At 36.3% G+C, this 20054-nt stretch overlaps 1 protein-coding gene across 6 annotated transcripts in view; it reads right to left on the minus strand.

The window, feature by feature from the left end:
• Positions 1-20054, minus strand: part of LOC116581350 (ATP-binding cassette sub-family A member 3-like) — a 183551-nt gene that overhangs the window by 29972 nt on the left and 133525 nt on the right. For 5 of the 6 annotated variants that reach the window (XM_032328503.1, XM_032328502.1, XM_032328506.1 and 2 more), the window contains 2 exons: positions 16017-16181; positions 2343-2530 (listed from right to left, as the gene is read on the minus strand). In XM_032328503.1, coding sequence (XP_032184394.1) covers positions 2343-2530; positions 16017-16181 — 353 coding nt within the window. The remainder of the gene's footprint in view (positions 1-2342; positions 2531-16016; positions 16182-20054) is intronic. The other variant, XM_032328504.1, reaches the window with a different exon arrangement.

Raw genomic sequence — 20054 nt, forward strand, 5'->3', positions numbered from 1 at the left:
ATTTTGCTCTTATATCTGCAAGTGATTGGATGCTGGCCATCTGGGAAGAAGTGTCACCTTGGGAGATAAGAATTTTTATAGATGAAGCAATCCATAAAGATAATGACAAGTGAAGGTTGTCTGAAGATAGTACTCCCAAAAGCTAAAGGGAACAACTTCTTCATTGCAGGGGCATCTAGGCTAAGAACCATATGATCATTTCACAAGATGCAGAAAAAAGCATTTGACTAAGAACAACATTCATTCATGATAAAAAAAAAAATCTCAACAAAGTCGGGTTATAGGGAACATACCTCAACACAATAAAGGCCATCTATGAAAAACCCACAGCTGGTATCATCCTCTATGGTCAGGAGCAAGACAGAGATGTTCACTCTCATCACTGTTATTTAACGTAGTACTGAGTCCTAGCCATGGCATTCAGACAACAGCAACAACAACAAGAACGACAATGACAACAAAATAAAAGGCATCCAAATCAGCAAGGAAGAAGTCAAACTTTCTCTATTTTCAGACAACATGATCCTCAATGTAGAAAACAACGTAGAAAGACTCCACCAAAAAGATTTATTGGAACTGATACATGAATTCAGTAAAGTTTCAGTATACAAAATCAACATACAGGAATCTGTTGTATTTCTATACACTAATAATGAAGCAGTAGAAAGAGAAATTAAGGAATCAATCTCATTTACAATTGTACAAAAAAACAAGGTACTTAGGAATAAATCTAACCAAAGATCTGTACCCTGAAAACTATAAAACATTGATGAAAGAAATTGAAAATTATATAAAGAATTGGAAAGACATTCCATACTCATGGATTAAAAGAAAAAATATTGTTAAAATGTCCATGTTACACAAAGCAATCTACATATTCAATGTAATACCTACCTAAATACTAACAATTTTTTTTTTGCAGAGCTAAAATTTGTTTAGAACCACAAAAGACCCTGAATAGCCTAAGCAGCCTTGAAACAGTGAAGCAAAGCTGGAGGCATCATAATTCCAGACTTCCAGTTATATTACAAAGCTGTAGAGATCCGAAGAGTATTGTACTAGCATGAAAATAGATACAAGGGTCAATGGAACAGAATAGAAAACCCAGAAATGATCCCACAACTATATGGTCAGTTAATTCTCTGACAAAGCAGGAAAGACTATCCACAGGGAAAAAGACAGTCTCTTCAGCAAATGGTGTTGAGAAAACTGGACAGCAACATGCAAAAGAATGAAACTGGACCACTTTCTTATACCACACACAAAAATGGATTTGAGACCTAAATTTGAGACAGGATAAAAATCCTAGGGGAGAATACAGGCAGTAACCTCTTTGACATTGGCTGTAGTAACGTCCTTCTAGATATGTTTCCTGAGGCAAGGGAAACAAAAGCAAAGATAAACTATTAGAACTTCATGAACCATGAGAGACTATGGACTCTGAAAAACAATCTGAGGGTTTTGAAGGGGCGGGGGATGGGAGGTTGGGGGAACCAGGTGGTGGGTATTATAGAGGGCACGGATTGCATGGAGCACTGGGTGTGGTGAAAAAATAATGAATATTGTTATGCTGAAAATAAATAAAAAATAAATTAAAAAAAAACCTTCTGCACAGTGAAGGACACAATCAACAAAACTGAAAGGCAGACTATGGAGTGGGAGAAGAGATGAAGTGAAATGAAAATGATGTATTTTTTTCAGAGTGTGTGTGTGTGTGTGCAAAGAGGGGAGGGGCAGAGAGAGAGAGAATCTTAAAATTTTATTTACTTATTTTAGAGAGAGAACATATATATATGTTTCAGTTAGCCATCATATCATACATCAAAAGTTATATGATGATAAGTGATATATATATCATATGTCATGTATATATTTCAGTTAGCCATCATATCATACATCATAAGTTTTTGTTGTAGTGTTCAACAATTCATTAGCTGTCTATAACACCCACTGCTCATCCCAAAACATGCTATTCTTTTTTTTTTTTTAATTTTTTATTTTTTATAAACATATGTTTTTATCCCCAGGGGTACAGGTCTGTGAATCACCCAAGAAAACATGCTATTCTTAATAGCCACCACTACAAAGCTTTTAAGAAATCAATTCCATAATTATAACCAAATACATCTCAAAGACAGTAAGTGCACAAGTCAGTGCTTTCTATCATAGTCAACCCAATTAAAATGAGGTTTATGATTCAAATTAGTTCCAGTTAGATCTTGACATAACTGTGTGATATTTTCATTATCAAGTAATAGAGGTAAGAATATGTAGATTCATACATTTTGGCCTAATAATGAGCTTTCTTTGAATTGTATCTAAAGTCTACCTTAGTTACTCACCTTCATGCCTTTTGTAAATAGGTTGTGCACATTAGATAAAATTTTATGAGAGATAAAGTTTTGCAGGCTCCAGGATGTAGTCTCCACACACAAAAGCAAAAGGAGATAAAATAAGCCCAAGACAGCCAATGCAGTCAAATACTTTGCAATCCCATGTGTTTCAAAATTATAGACACTCTTCTCAGTAGCTGAGGATGATAAAAGACAAATAGCCTTACTTTAAAAACTGATACAAAGTCTAAGGTGACACCAAAGTTAAGAAATATGGGTCAAATGAATTTTAAATTATATTTAAGGAAGTATAGAATATGGGAAATAATTATCTTAATATTTTATCAATTTATCTTTCTGGATATTTATGGTTTTTATAAAAGTTCTTCTGCCAGTGATTTTTTTTTTCCTCTAGTTTTTACCAGGACAACATAACCACATACTCAATGAATTTTAAAGGCTGAGCCTCCATGAACACAATGCTTAGTAATTAATTTATAACAAATATATAAAGCAAACAAAATAAAGGTATTTGTGGCATACCTAGGTCATGCCAAACAATTAAAGTCCTTTAAGGTGAGAAAAACCTTTATTCTATAAATAGGTAAAAATTTTAAGTAAAAAAAGTGTATGATGGCAATAATTATAAGGAAGAAAACAACAAATAGTTGAAATGTAAATGGACATTTGAATGTCCATTTGAATGAATACATTGAATGAAATGTAAATAGCTTATAGTTTTTGGCCTTACTACAGAGAAAATTAGCTAATACAAACAGCTAAATTCTACATGTTCAAATAGCAGACATCTCTGAAATGTGAGATAAATTACTCTTTTTATCAGAATTGTGTTTTCTGATTTGTGCTAATATGAAGAAATGCAATTTGTTTTAACAAAATACACATAAAACTTACCTTTTTAAAGTGTATAATTCAGTGGCACTTAATAAATTCACAATGTTGTGTAGCAATTACCACTACCTAGATCCATAACAATTTCATTACCCCAAAAGAAAACCCAGTATCTATGAAACAGTCATTATTCACCCCCTACCCCTAACCACTGGTAACCACTAATCTGTCTCTATGGATTTGCCTATTTCGAACATTAAATATAAATGGAATCATAGAGTAAGTAGCCTTTTGTATCTGGCTCTTTTCATTTAGCATAATGTTGAATGTTTGAAGGCTCACCCATGTTGTAACACCTGCCTGTAATTCATTTCTCTTTATTGTTGAGTATTACTCCATTGTATGGATATACCACATTTTGTTATCCACTTATCAGAGCATGAACATCTTGATTGCTTCCAATTTTTCTGGGAAAAAACCATTACGAATAATTTGCTCTGAGTATTTGTGTACAAGTTCTTGTTTAAATACTTCTTTTCAGTTCTTTTGGATATATATTCAGGGGTGGAATTGTTGGGTCATATGGTAATGCTATGTTTAAATTTCTGAGGGACCACCAAACTCTTTTCCACAGCAGCTATAACATTTTACATTCATACCAGCAATATATGAAAAGTAAGAATTTCTCCACATTTTCACCAACCTTGGATATTTTTCATTTTTTTATTATGGCCATCCACATGGGTAAGAAGTGATGTCCTACTATGCATTTCTTATTGAATATATTTGACATTTAACATTGTGTAAGTTTAAGGTGTTATAGCATGCTACTTCAAAAAATTTATGTATTGGAATGTGATTGCCAATGTAGTAATATTGATTGCATTACATAATTATAATACAACATTATTATCTATATTTATTATATTGTGCAGTAGAGCTCTATGGCTTATTTAGTACTCATTATAAATTTAAACATTATAATTTTAAACACCATCACTCTTAACAACTGTCCTCCACTCCCAGTTAACCAAAATTTTACCCTGTTTTTTACAGGTTTAAGTTTCTTAGACTCTAGATATAAGTGATACCATACAGTATTTGTTTCAGTCTGACTAATCTTGTTTAGCATAATTTGCTTGTTTCACCCATGTTGTCTCAAATGGAAGAGCATCTTCTGTTTCCATGGCTGAATAACATTCCATTGTGTTTATGTACCATATTGTTTTTCTACCCATTCATCCACTGGTGGGCATTTGGGTTGTTTCCATATCTTGGCTGTTGTGAATAATGCTGTGATATATGCATGGGAGTGGATATATCTTGTCAAAAGCCTGTTTTCATTTCCTTTGTGCATCTACTTAGAATAGGAATTGCAGGATCATGTGGTAGATCTATTTTTTAGCTTTTCGAGGAAACTCCATACTGTTTTCCATAGTGGTTGGGGTAATTTAAATTTCCACCAACAATGTATAAAAGTTCCCTTTTCACCACATCCTTGTCAGCACCTATCATCTATGGTCTTCTTGATATCAGCCATTCTAATAGGTATTAGATATCTAGATAGGTATTCTAATAGGTATAGATATCTAATAGGAAGTGATAGCTCATTGTGATTTTGATTTGCATTTCACTGATGACTATTGATGTAGAGTATTCATGTGCCTGTGGCCATTTTGATGTCCTTTTTACAAAGATGTCTATTTAGTTCTGCCCATTTTTTAAAAGTTTTTAAAATTATGTTCAATTAGTCAACATATACTAGTACATCACTAGTTTTTGATGTAGTGTTCAAAGATTCATTAGTTGTGCACAACACCCAGTGCTCATCACAATATATTCCCTCCTTAATACCCATTACCCAGTCACCCCATCCCTCACCCCCTCCCTTCTGCAGCCCTCAGTTTGTTTCCCAGAGTCCAGAGTCTTTCATGGTTTGTTTCCCTCTCTGATTTTTTCCCATTCAGTTTTCCTTCCCTTCCCTTATGGTTCTCTGCCCATTTTTAAACTGGATCATTTTTGTTATTAAGTTGACCGCATTCCTTATCCATTTTGAATATTAACCTGTTATGTGATATGTGGTTTGCAAACATTCTCTCCCATTTTCTGGGTTGTTTTTTCATTTTGTGATATAGTTTTATAGTATAATTGCCAAATACTGTGACCATATGCAGTAACACTAAGTAAAGCAAAGGCAGAAGCAAATTATACAAGGAATATCTGAAATGAACAAAATAGAAATTTTTAAAAACTTAAATATAAACTATAATATTAAATTACATATAAAGAAACTAATTAGATATATACCTTTGTTAAGACTTTATTCTAAAAAGAAGGAGAGGTAAATATTCGCTTAGAAATTTGAAACAGGACAAGAAAATTTAAAATGTTGCAATTAACAAAATAGAAATTAAAAAGAATTAAAAAGGGAGAATAAAAATAAAGGCTGATTCCTGAAAATGATGTATATTTATATAAGCCTTTGGTGATCAAGTGTAATAAAATATATGGGAACACCTCCCCCCAAGTATACTATATTAGGAAGGGGAAAGTAGACAGGACTTACAGAAGAGACTAAAATAACTATATTTAATTTTATGTCAGTGACTGGAAATGAGAATAATTTTTTTCAAAACTCATATTTTATAGCAACTTTTTAAAAAGAAAAGAGAGATTTTTAAAAATTCCAGTTAGTTATCATACAGTATAATATTAGTTTCAGGTCTACAATATAGTGATTCAACACTTCCATACAACATATGGTGCTTATCACAACTGCACTCCTTAATCTCCCTCACCTACATTACCCATTCCTCCATCACCTTCCCTCTGGTAACCAACACTTTGTTCTTTATAGTTAATACTCTGCTTCTTGGTTTGTCTCTGCCTCTCTTCCCCCTGCCCCCATGCTCTTTTGTTTTGTTTCTTAAATTCCACATATGTATGAAATCATGTGGCATTTGCCTTTCTCTGGCTGACTTATTTTGCTTAGCATACTACTCTTTAGCTCCATCTATGACACTGAAAATGGCAAGGTTTCATATATATAACTCAGATATATATATATATATATATACATATAATATATATGTATATATATATACCATATCTTCTTTATCCATTCATCAGACAATGGACATTTGGGCTCTTTACATAGTTTGGCTATTGTAGATAATGCTGCTATAAATATTGGGGTGCATGTATCCCATCAAATCAATATTTTTTGTATTCTTTGGGTAAATAACTAGTAATGCCATTGCTGGATCATAGGGTAGGTCTATTTAATTTTTTGAGGAACCTCTATACTGTTCTTCAGAGTGGCTTCAGCAGTTTGGATTCCCACCAACAGTGTAACAGGGTTCCCCTGTCTCCACATCCTTACCAACACTTGTTGATTCTTATGTGGTTGATTTTAGCCATTCTGACAGGTGTGAAGTGATAACTCACTGTGGTTTTAATTTGCATTTCCCTGATAATTAGTGATATTGAGTATCTTTTCATATCTGTTGGCCCTCTGGATATCCTCTTTGGAAAAATGTCTATTCATGTTTTCTGTGCATTTTTAATTGGATCATTCTTTTTTCAGGTGTTGAGTTTTATAAGTTCTTTGTATATTTAAAATACTAACCCTTTATCTGGTTTGTCATTTGCAATTATCTTCTCCCACTCTGTAGTTTGCCTTTTAGTTTTATTGATTGTTTCCTTCACTGTGCAGAAGTTTTCTTTTTCTTTTCTTTTCTTTTTTTTAAAGTAGACTTAAATCAAGTGTTTGAACTTATGACCCTGAGATCAGGATCTGAGCTGAGATCAAAAGTTGGATGCTTAACTGATGTAGCCACCCAAGCACCCCTGTGCAGAAGCTTTTCACTTTAATAAGTCCTAATAGTTTATTTTTGCTTTTGTTTCCCTTGTCTTAGGAGACATATCTAGAAGGAGGCTGCTATGGGTGTCAAAGAGATTACTGTCTGTATTCTCTCATCAGATTTTTATGATTTCAAGTCTCACATTTTGGTCTTTAATCCATTTTGAGTTTATCTTTGTATCTGATGTGAGAAAGTGGCCAGGTTTCATTCTTTTGCATGTTGCTGTCCAGTTTTCCCAACACCATTTGTTGAAAAGTCTTTGTCCCATTGGATACTCTTTCCTGTTTTGTCAGAGATTAATTGGCCATTAGTGATGAGTTCAGAATAAATAATTTTTTAAAAGAAAAATATAAATGGCCATACTCATGTGAATTGAACAATAGAAAGAATAGACCAGTAACTGAAGAAGTTGGTAAAATGCTCCCAGGAAAAATACGATAAATTTAGACAGCTTCATAAGTTTAGCTATATCGAAAATCAAATAATTACTATGTTACCTGAAAAACTTCAGATTTACCACATTCAAATGGTCAGTTGAGCACACACATTTGCTTCTTTCCTTCCCTAAAATCTTTCAAATATCATTAAAGATATACAAAAATGTATAAATCTATAAAAACATGGAGAATAGAAGTGGGGGAAATAATGGGAAACAGATAACTTGAAATTTTGTTGACTTTTTGTAAGAGGGAAAGATGTCTCAGTGGATAGTCATGCATAAACCACAGAAGAAAAAAAATTGGGCTCTGAGAGACATAATCCCAGAGAAGCTCTAAATGAAACATTTTTGTTGTGGTCTTGTGAAACAGTATTTAGGGTATTTAATAAAGGTGTTGTACAGCTTTATTTCTACCTTATACCAGCCATACAAGCCTCCATTCTGTTCTTTAAACACATATAGTCCTTCCCTAATTTGAAGCATTTGTTCTTGCTCTTCCATCAGTCTGGAATGTCATTCCTCCAGCTCTTCACTGGCTAGTTCAATCTCATTCTTTTAGTCATCAGATCCAATACCACTCTGCAGAGATGTCCTCTATAAATGTTCTATCTGGAGTAGCCTAAATTACTTTTTAAGAAAGATTTTATATTTTTGGGAGAGAAAGTCAGCATAAGAAAGGGGGAAAGCAGGGGGAAGGGAAGAGGTAGAGGGAGAGGCAGGCTCCCCACTGAGCAGGGAGCTTGACACAGGGCTCAATCCCAGGATCCTGGGGATTATGACCTGAGCTGAAGGCAGACACTTAACTGACTGAGCCACCCAGGTGCCTGTGTTACTCTATCCAATTACCTCATTTATCCCTCTTATTGTTTTATTTCTACATGCGACCACTGTTTTTATGTACTAACCTTTTAATTTTTTCCCACCTGTCCCAACCCTTACAATAAAAGCCATGTGAAACCAGAGACCTGTCTTCCTCAGTATTAGAATACAAGGTACAGCAAATAGTAAGAGTTCAAGAAAGAGAAAAGAGGGGCACCTGGGTGGCTCAGTGGGCTAAGCCGCTGCCTTCGGCTCAGGTCATGATCTCAGGGTCCTGGGATCAAGTCCCGAGTTGGGCTCTCTGCTCAGCAGGGAGCCTGCTTCCTCCTCTCTCTCTCTGCCTGCCTCTCTGCCTACTTGTGATCTCTGTCAAATAAATAAATAAAATCTTTAAAAAAAAAGAAAGAGAAAAGAGAAGGGATGGAGGAAAAGTGATAAATGAAATTATAGATTGTCTCCTAGCACTTAATGAGGACTAGAACTTTTGGGTTGACATTGCCATCAAATGCTAAACAAAATGAAGGGGGAAAATCGATGTCTGGATAGTTCATGATTCAATTTCACAACATTAAAGATAATGATTTTCTGAAGATAGAAGTTTTCAGAGGCTATTGGCAAAAGGAAATAAAATTAACATCAGAGTCCTCTTAAACAATATGGTTAAACATCAGAAAAATCAATTAACTTAAGACATTATATTAACATTTTAATATGTCTAAAGACACAGAAAAAGCACTTGATCTCACTCAAGGCAAAAACTATTAATAAACTAGGAATAGAATAGATCTTCTCAAACTTATAAAGAGAATCTATGAAAAACCTACAGCTAAAAATCATACTTAATGATGAATGACTGGATTGCTTTCCTCTTAAGACTGGGAACAAGGCAAGGATGTTTATTTCCATCACCTCTATTCAACACTGTACTGGAAGTTCTAGTCAGTAAAATAAAATATAGAAAAGACCCTGAATGTCCAAGGAAATGTTGAAAAAGAGAAACAAAACTGGGGACATCATGTTGCCTGATTTCATGCTATATAACAAAGTTGTGATCACCAAGACAGCATGGTATTAGCACAAAAACAGACACATAGTTCAATGGAACAGAATAGAGTCTCCAGAAATGGGCCCTCAACTCTATGGTCAACTAATTTTCAACAAATCAGGAAAAAATATCCAATGGAGAAAGACAGTCTCTTCAGTAAATGGTGCTGGGAAAATTAGACAGTTATATACAGAAGAATGAAGTGGGACCATTCTCTTACACCATACACAAAGATAAACTCAAACTGGGTAAAAGACCTCAGTGTGAGACAGGAATCTAACAAAATCCTAGAGGAGAACATGTCTTCAACATCAGGCAAACAACTTCTCTCAAGACCTGTCTCCAAAGGCAAAGAAAACAAAAGCAAAAATGATCTTTTGGGACCGCATCAAGATAAAAAGCTACTGCACATCAAAGGAAACAGTCAACAAAATTAAGAGGCAACCCACAGAATGGGAGAAGATATTTGCAAATGGGCTGGTATCCAATATCTATGAAGAACTTCTCAAACTCAACACCTGAAAACCAAATAATCCAGCCAAAAAATGGGCAGACAACATGAACAGACACTTCTCCAAAGTAAACATACAAATGACTAACAGACGCATGAAAAAATGTTCACCATCATTAGCCATCAGGGAAATTCAAATCAAAACCACAATAAGATACCACTTTGCACCAGTTAGATTGGCAAAAATTAACAAAACAGAAAACAGCAAATGTTGGAGAGGATGTGGAGAAAGGGGAACCCCCTTACAACTGTTGGTGGGAGTGCAAGTTGGTACAGCCACTTTGGAAAACAATATGGAGGTTTCTCAGAAATTTAAAAATAGAGCTATCCTGTGACCCAGCAATTGCACTACTGGGTATTTACCCCATAGATACAGATGTAGTGAAAAGAAGGGGCACATGCATCCCAATGTTCATAGCAGTAATGTCCACAATAGCCAAACTGTGGAAGGAGTCAAGATGCCTTTAAGAAGATGAATGGATAAAGAAGACAGGTACATATATACAATGGAATACTGCTCAGCCATCAGAAAGATGAATACCCACCATTTATATAGATATGGGTGGAGCTGGAGGGGATTAAGGTAAGTGAAATAAGTGAAGCAGAGAGAGACAATTATATGGTTTCACTCATATGCAGAACATGAGGAATAGCACAGAGGACATTAGGGGAAGGTAAGAAAACTGAAGGGGTGGAAATCAGAGGGGGAAATGAACCTTGAGAGGCTATGGACTTCGGGAAACAATCTGAGGGTTTCAGAGCAGAGGGGGATAGGGTAGAATGCTGATGGGTATTAAGGAGGACACAGGTTGTAATGAGCACTATACGCAAATAATGAATCATGGAACACTACATCAAAAACTAATGATGTACTGTATGCCAACTAAAATAAATAATAAAAAAAGAAAGAAAAAATAAAACCTTAATTTTGGAAGGAAGAAGTAAGGGTATTCACAAAAAACATAACCCTCCATATGGGAAAAATCTTAAGGAATCAACAAGAAACTATTAAAACTAATAAACGAGTCAATTCATTGCACGGGATATAAGACCAAAAAGTCATAGTATTTTAAGTACATACAAAAAATCATTTGAATTTCCATATACAAGCAGTGAGTAGCAGAAAATAAAATTAAGAAAACAATGTCAAGGATGTTTTGGCTATTTGGGAACTTTTGTGGCTCTATACAAATTTTAGGATTATTTGTTCTAGTTTTGTGAAAAGTGCTGGTGGTATTTTGATAGGGGTTGTGTTAAATGTAGAGATTGCTTTGGGTAGTATGGACATTTAAACAGTATTTGTTCTTCTAGTCCTTGAGTATGGAATGTCTTTCCATTTCTTTCTGTCATATTCAATTTCTTTCATCAGTGTTTTATAGATTTCAGAGTACAAGCCTTTCACCTCTTTGATTAGGTTTATTCCTAGGCATCTTATTGTTTCTTGTGCAATTATAAATAGAATTGATTCCTTAATTTCTCTTTCTGTTGCTTCGTTATTGGTCTATATATGCAAAAGATTTCTGTACACTGATTTTGTATCCCACAACTTTTCTGAATTCACGTAGTTTTTCAGTGGTCTTTTAGAGTTTCTATGTACAATATCATGTTATCTGCAAATAGTGAAAACTTTACTTCTTCCTTGCCAATTTGGATGCCTTTTATTTCTATTTGTTGTCTGATTTGTGTGGCTAGGACTTCCAGTACTATGTTGACTAAGAGTGGACATCCTTTAAAAAAACGGATGCAAAGGGACACAGTAGTTTTTTGGAGTTTCTATATACAATATCATGTCATCTGCAAATAGTGAAAGTTTTACTTCTTCCTTGCCAGTTTGGATGCCTTTTATTTCTATTTGTTGTCTGATTGCTGTGGCTGGGACTTCCACTACTATGTTGACTAAGAGTGGACATCCTTTACAAAAAATGGATGAAAAGGGGCACTTGCAATCAAATGTTTATAGCAGCATTATCAATAATAGTCAAACTATGGAAAAAGCTTAAATATCCAACTGATGAATGGATACAGAAGATGTGGTATATCTCAGTCCCATTTATCATGTATTGCAGGGAGCACTGGGTGTTAATGAATCTTGGAACACTACATCAAAAATTAATGATGTATTGTATGGTGACTAACATAACACAATAAATAAATCTACAGTAAGTCTCTTAAACACACACACACACACACACACGAGGATGGGGTCTATAGAATGGAATATTACTCAGCTATCATAAAGAATGAAAGCTTGTCATTTTCAATAACATGCATGGAACTAGAGTGTATTAGGCTAAATGAAATAAGCCAGTCAGACAAATACAAAAACACCACATGGTTTCACTTATATGTGGAATGTAAGAAATAAAACATGAACATAAGGGAAGGGAAAGAAAAATAAAATAAGAAAAACAGAGAGGAAGGCAAACAATAAGAGACTTACTTAGAAAACAAACAGAGTTGCTGGAGGAAAGGTAGGTGGAAGCATGAACTAAATGATGGTCATTAAGGAAGGCACGTGTTGTGAAGAGCGCTGGGTGTTATATGTAAGCGATGAATCACTAAATTCTACTCCTGAAACCAACACTACATATGTTAACTAATTTGAAGTAAAATCTTGGAAGAAAAAAAAGAGTGGAATCCTTGTCTTCTTCCTGACCATAGAGGAAAAGTTCTGTTTTTCCCTATTGAGGATGATATTAGGTGTGGGTTTTCCATATATGGCCTTTATTATGTTGAGCTATGTTCCCTCTAATACTACTTTGTTAAAGGTTTCTATCAAGAATTGATGTTGCAATTTGAATCTCCCTGAGGGCTAGTGATGATGAACATTTTTTCATGTGTCTGATAGCCATTTGTATGTCTTGATTGGAGAAGTGTCTGTTCATATCTTCTGCCCATTTTTTGATATGATTGCCTGTTTTGTGTGTGTTGAGTTTGAGGAGTTCATTATAGATCCTGGATATCAACCTTTTGTCTGTACTGTCATTTGCAAATATCTTCTCCCATTCCGTGGGTTGCCTCTTTGTTTTCTTGACTGTTTCCTTTCCTGTGCAGAAACTTTTGATTTTGATGAAGTCCCAAAAGTTTATTTTTGCTTTTGTTTCCTTTGCTTTTGGAGACATCTTGAAAGAAGTTGGTGTGGCTGATATCGAAGAGATTACTGTCTATGTTCTCCTCTAGGATTCTGGTGGATTCCTGTCTCACATTGAGGTCTTTTATCCATTTTGAGTTTATCTTTGTGTACGGTATAAGAGAATGGTCGAGTTTCATTCTTCTACATATAGCTGCCCAGTTTTCCCAGCACCATTTATTGAAGAGACTGTCTTTTTTCCACTGTATATTTTTTCCTGTTTGTCAAAGATTAATTGACCATAGAGTTGAGGGTCCATATCTGGGCTCTTTACTCTGTTCCACTGGTCTATGTGTCTGTTTTTATGTCAGTACTATGCTGTCTTGAGATATCACCTTACACCAGTTAGAATGGCCAAAATTAACAAGACAAGAAACAACATGTGTTGGAGGGGATGTGGAGAAAGGGGAACCCTCTTACACTGTTGGTGGGAATGCAAGTTGGTGCAGCCTCTTTCGAGAACAGTGTGGAGATTCCTCAAGAAATTAAAAATAGAACTTCCCTATGACCCTGCATTTGCACTCCTGGGTATTTACCCCAAAGATACAGATGGAGTGAAAAGAAGGGCCCTCTGTACCCCAATGTTTATAGCAGCAATCGCCACGGTCACCAAACTATGGAAAGAACCAAGATGCCCTTCAATGGATGAATGGATAAGGAAAATGTGGTCCATATACACTATGGAGTATTATGCCTCCATCAGAAAGGATGAATACCCAACTTTGTAGCAACATGGACGGGACTGGAAGAGATTATGCTGAGTGAAATAAGTCAAGCAGAGAGAGTCAATTATCATATGGTTTCACTTATTTGTGGAGCATAACAAATATCATGGAGGACAAGGGGTGTTAGAGAGGAGAAGGGAGTTGGGGTAAATTGGAAGGGGAGGTGAATCATGAGAGACTATGGACTCTGAAAAACAATCTGAGGGGTTTGAAGTGGCGGGGGGGTGGGAGGTTGGGGGTACCAGCTGGTGGGTATTATAGAGGGCATGGATTGCATGGAGCACTGGGTGTGGTGAAAAAATAATGAATACTGTTTTTTCTGAAAATAAGTAAATTAATTTTAAAAAAAGAAAAGAAAGAAAAGAATTGATGTTGTATTTTGTCAGATGCTTTTTCTGCATCTAGGGAAATGATCATAACATTCTTATCCTTTCTTTTATTAACACGCTGTATCATGTTGATGGATTTATAAATATTGAACCACCCTTGCAAATCAGGAATAAATCCCATTTGATTGTGGTGAATGATTTTTCCTCCCAAGTTTTTCTTTAAATTTAAATTTAGTTTATATAAAATGCAATTGCACTACTAGGTATTTAACCAAGGATACAAAAATACTGATTCAAAGGGATATATGCACTTGTACTTATACATGCAACTGATTCTATTTATGTGAAATATCCAGAAATATTAAACCTATAGAGGCAGAGGATGTCTGGACTATATGTGGTAATGAAAATTAACTGGAAACAGGCCTGAGGGATTTTTTTCAGATATGGAAATATTCTAACATTGGTTTGTGGTAATGTTTGTACAGCTTTATAAGATTCTTAAAAATAGTAAGTAAAATAAATTAATTAAAACTGGTGACTGAGGTATATAAATAATAACTGAACAGAGTCATTCTTAAAAATCAGAGAGAGGAATTTATGGTCAAAATAAGATATAAACTAAAATGTGATATCGTTTTTCTTATTCAGAGATTGTAAGAAAATATAATCCATTTGGGTTTTTTTTTTAAGATTTTATTTTTTATTTGAGAGAGAGATAGAAAAAGAGCATGACCAGGGGGAAGAGGGAGAAGCAGACTCCTCGCTGAGCAGGGAGCCCAATGTGGGGCTCAATTCTAGGACCTGGGATCATGACCTGAGCCAAAAGCAGATGCTAAGCTGACGGAGCCACCCAGGTACCCCGGAAATATAATATATTTGGTATTTCTTTCTTTTTTTTTTTTTTAAAGATTTTATTTATTTATCTGACAGAGAGAGAGATCACAAATAGGCAGAGAGACAGACAGAGAGAGAGATGAGGAGAAGCAGGCTCCCCGCTGAGCAGAGAGCCCAATGCGGGACTCGATCCCAGGCCCCTGGGATCATGACCTGGGCCAAAGGCAGAGGCTTAACCCACTGAGCCATCCAGGCGCCCCTATTTGGTATTTCTTATTTAGGTAAATATGATTACATTTTTCTTTCTGTGGCAACATATAAATTATTTTGTTTCAGAATGAATCACACACACACACACACACATACATACACGCACATTCAGAGTAAATATGCTTGCTATTTCTCAATTTAAAAAATCAATTTAAAATATGAAATTAGAAAATTCAGTAGAATGTATTATTTCCTGATTTTGATATGGCTGTGAATTTACCTTCCTTTACCTGTGTGACACAGGTAAATGGCCCAGAGAACTCATTTAATGTTCAGTTTAGTAACAGGTTCAGTTTCCTCATTTATTAAACTGAGATAATAATGGCTAACTTGTAGGGTGTTCTGAGAGCTTAAAATAATGTATGTAAATGGGGCGCCTGGGTGGCTCAGTGGGTTAAGCCGCTGCCTTCGGCTCAGGTCATGATCTCAGGGTCCTGGGATCGAGTCCCGCATCGGGCTCTCTGCTCAGCAGGGAGCCTGCTTCCTCCTCTCTCTCTCTGCCTGCCTCTCTGCCTACTTGTGATCTCTCTCTGTCAAATAAATAAATAAAATCTTAAAAAAAAATAATGTATGTAAAACTATTTTCACATAGTATGTGAGTTACTAGGAGTAACTCATTCTAAATCTGGTGGTGACTTCATGAAATTTATCTTAGATTTTATTTTGAGACTTCTCTTTATCCCCACAGTCTATGAAAATAATTTTGGTACAGAAAAACTTTGGTACAGAAAAGCATTCAAAACAGCAAGCCTGACTATCTCCATTGGAGGAAGGACAGGTTTATCTTCCACAATAATGTTAAATGTGAACACCTGGAAAGGAATAGATTACTTTTAAGGACCCATGGAGCCTGAGATACTCACATGTTTTATTGCACTTCACAAGTATACTTGGAATTTGCCTGGCACACAGATTTTTCATCTCATAGTCATCAAAGAATTTACTGATACACATTGCAAAGTTGTAACTAGGAAGCATTAGTAAGATACTATCTATGAGGGTTGTGGCATAGTGAGGAAAATCAAGACCTATGATTAAAAAAATGATAGATTAGCTTTTTAATTATAAGAAAATAAGGAACTTCCCATTACAACAAACTTCCCCAAGATGACTAAACCATTCATTTTGTAAGCCAGAGAATTACCAATCTAATACATTATCATTGAGAAAACATTAGTTATTAAGTCACTAAACTTGTTCGCCTTGATAGCTTGTGGCTTGGATTTGTCAGTTACAGAGTTCAAGAAGAGACTTTTTCTAATGGTGTTTCCCTAGGATCTGCTTTCTTCCCTCTTTATGTGTGGGTCTGCTATTAAAATCCCCCATCTCTTGGCTCTAAGCCTTTCTACTCTTCTGTGTTCCCCATCCAGGTTACAAAACAGAAAAGCATGGGATTCTGAATCCCACTTTATATTTGGCTTCTGCATTCTGAAATTTCTTGCTAGATGAGTGAGGTATTTGTAAGAATCAATAAGATTTATAAACTATTGGCCACACGAATCCAAAAGAAAAGAGAGAAGGTTCAAATTAATTAAATTGTGAATGAAAAGGGAGAGATCACAACGAACACCAAGGAAATAGAAACAATCATCAGAAGTTATTATCAACAGTTATATGCCAATAAGTTAAGCAACCTAGTTGAAATGGATGCATTCCTGGAAAACTATAAACTCCCAAAATTGAACCAGGAAGAAATTGACAACCTGAATAGACTGATATCTAGTAACGAGATTGAAGCAGTGATCAAAAACCTCCCAAAACACGAGAGCCGGGACCTGACAGATTCCCTGGGGAATTCTACCAAACTTTCAAAGAAGAAATAACACTTATTCTCCTGAAGCGGTTTCAAAAAAGTGAAACAGAAGGAAAACTTGCAGACTCTTTTTATGAAGCCAGCATTATCCTGATCCCCAAACCAGGCAAAGACCACACCCAAAAAGAGAATTTCAAACCAGTATCACTGGTGAATATGGATGCTAAGATTCTCAACAAGATCCTAGCAAACAGGATCAAACAGCACATTAAAAAGATTATCCACCATGACCAGGTGGGATTCATCCCTGGGTTACAAAGATGGTTCAACATTTGCAAACCAATCAATGTGATAGAACAAATCAATAAAAGAAGAGAGAAGAACCACATGGTCCTCTCAATCCATGCAGAAAAAGCATTTGACAAAATCCAGCATCCGTTTCTGATTAAAATGCTTCAAAGTAAAGGGATAGAGGGAACATTTTTGAACTTCATAAAATCTATCTATGAAAAACCCACAGCAAATATCATCCTCAATGGGAAAAAGCTCACAGCCTTCCTGTTCAGATCAGGAACAGGAAAAGGATGCCCACTCTCACCACTCTTGTTCAACATAGTATTAGAAGTCCTAGCAACAGCAATCAGACAACAAAGAGAAATAAAAGGTATCCAAATTGGCAATGAAGAAAAACTCTCTCTCTTCACAGATGACTTAATACTTTATATGGAAAACCCAAAGACTCCACCCTCAAACTACTAGAACTCTTACAGCAATTCAGTAATGTGGCAGGATACAAAGTCAATGTACAGAAATCAGTGGCTTTCTTATACACTAACAATGAAAATACAGAAAGGGAAATTAGAGAATTGATTCCATTTACTATAGCACCAAGAACCATAAGATACCTGGGAATAAACCTAACCAAAGAGGTAAAGGATCTGTACTCAAGGAACTACAGAACACTCATGAAAGAAATCGAAGAGGACACAAAAAGATGGAAGACCATTCCATGCTCTTGGATTGGAAGAATAAACATTGTTAAAATGTCTACACTGCCTAGAGCAATCTATACTTTTAATGCCATTCTGATAAAAATTCCACTGGTATTTTTCAAAGAGCTGGAGTAAATAATCCAAAAATTTGTATAGAATCAGAAGAGACCCCCGAATCACTAAGGAAATGTTGAAAAACAAAAATAAAACTGGGGGCACCACGTTACCTGATTTTAAGCTTTACTACAAAGCTGTGATCACCAAGACAGCATGGTACTGGCATAAAAACAGACACATAGACCAGTGGAACAGAGTAGAGAGCCCAAATATGGACCCTCAACTCTATGGTCAAATAGTCTTCGACAAAGCAGGAAAAAATACACAGTGGAAAAAAGACAGTCTCTTCAATAAATGGTGCAGGGACAATTGGACAGCTATATGTAGAAGAATGAAACTCAACCATTCTCTTATACCATACACAAAGATAAACTCAAAATGGATAAAAGACCTCAACATGAGACAGGAATCCATTAGAATCCTAGAGGAGAACATAGGCAGTAACCTCTTTGATATCAGCCACAGCAACTTCTTTCAAGATATGTCTCCAAAGGTATTTTTTAATGTTTAAACAATTTTTATACCCCAGTGTTTATAGGGGCATTATCAACAATAGCCAAATTATGGGAAGAGTGCAAATGTTCATCAGCTGAAGGATGGATAAAGATGTGATATTCCATATATACATTCCATATACATGTATGTGGTTATATGGACTATTACCACAAAAAAAGAATGAAATCTTAGCATTTGCAACAGCTTGGATGGAGCTACAGAGTATTATGCTAAGTGAATAAGTCAGATAAAGATAAATACCATGTGATTTTACTTGTGTGGATTTTAAGAAATGAAACAGATGAACATGGGGGGAAAGAGAGAGGCAAACCATAAAACAGACTCTTAACTATGTAGAACACACTGAGGGTTGCTGGAGGGGAGGTGGGCAGGGAGTATGGGTTAAATGGGTCATGGGTATTAAGGAGGGCACTGGGTTTTGTATGAAAGTGATGAATCACTAAATTCTACAACTGAGACAAAAAGATAGAAATGCTTGCAAAGGGGAGGAGTCAAGATGGTGGAGAAGTAGCAGGCTGAGACTACTTCAGCTAGCAGGAGATCAGCTAGATAGCTTATCTAAAGATTGCAAACACCTGCAAATCCATCGGCAGATCGAAGAGAAGAAGAAGAGCAATTCTGGAAACAGAATCACAACCACTTTCTGAAAGGTAGGACCGGCGGAGAAGTGAATCCAAAGTGACGGGAAGATAGACCCCGGGGGGAGGGGCCGGCTCCTGGCAAGCGGCGGAGCAACGGAGCACAAAATCAGGACTTTTAAAAGTCTGTTCCGCTGAGGGACATCGCTCCAGAGGCTAAACCGGGGCGAAGCCCACGCGGGGTCAGCGTGGCCTCAGGTCCCGCAGGGTCACAGAAGGATCGGGGGTGTCTGAGTGTTGCAGAACTTGTGGGTATTGGAACGGGAAAACCGGCTACAGAGACAGAGCCGACAGTAAGATCACAGCTCGGGGTTACCTTGAACCGGTCGCAGGCTTGGTGAACTCGGAGCGCGGCCAGAGGTTAGGCAGACGGGAGTAACTGGGCGCTGTTCTCTGAGGGCGCACTGAGGAGTGGGGCCCTGGGCTCTCGGCTCCTACGGCCGGAGACCAGGAGGCCGCCATTTGTACTGCCGTCCTCTGGAACTCTACGGAAAGCGCTCAGGGAACAAAAGCTCCTGAAAACAAACCCGAGCGGATTACTCAGCTCCTGGTAAGGGCGGTGCAATTCCGCCTGGGGCAAAGACACTTGAGAATCACTACACCAGGCACCTCCCCCAGAAGATCAACAAGAAATCCAGCCAAGACCAAGTTCACCTACCAAGGAGTGCGGTTTCAATACCAAGGAGAGCAGCGGAATTCCAGAGGAGGAGAAAGCAAAGCACAGAACTCATGGCTTTCTCCCTGTGATTTTTTTAGTCTTGCAGTTAATTTAATTTTTTTCTTTTTCATTTTTTTTCTCTTCTGCTAATTTTTTTTTAACTTTTACCCTTTTCTTTTTTAACGTTTTTAAACTAGTTTATCTAATATATATATTTTTTCTTTTTT

The sequence above is a fragment of the Mustela erminea genome, chromosome 20 (assembly GCF_009829155.1).
Source record: "Mustela erminea isolate mMusErm1 chromosome 20, mMusErm1.Pri, whole genome shotgun sequence".
NCBI lineage: Eukaryota > Metazoa > Chordata > Mammalia > Carnivora > Mustelidae > Mustela > Mustela erminea.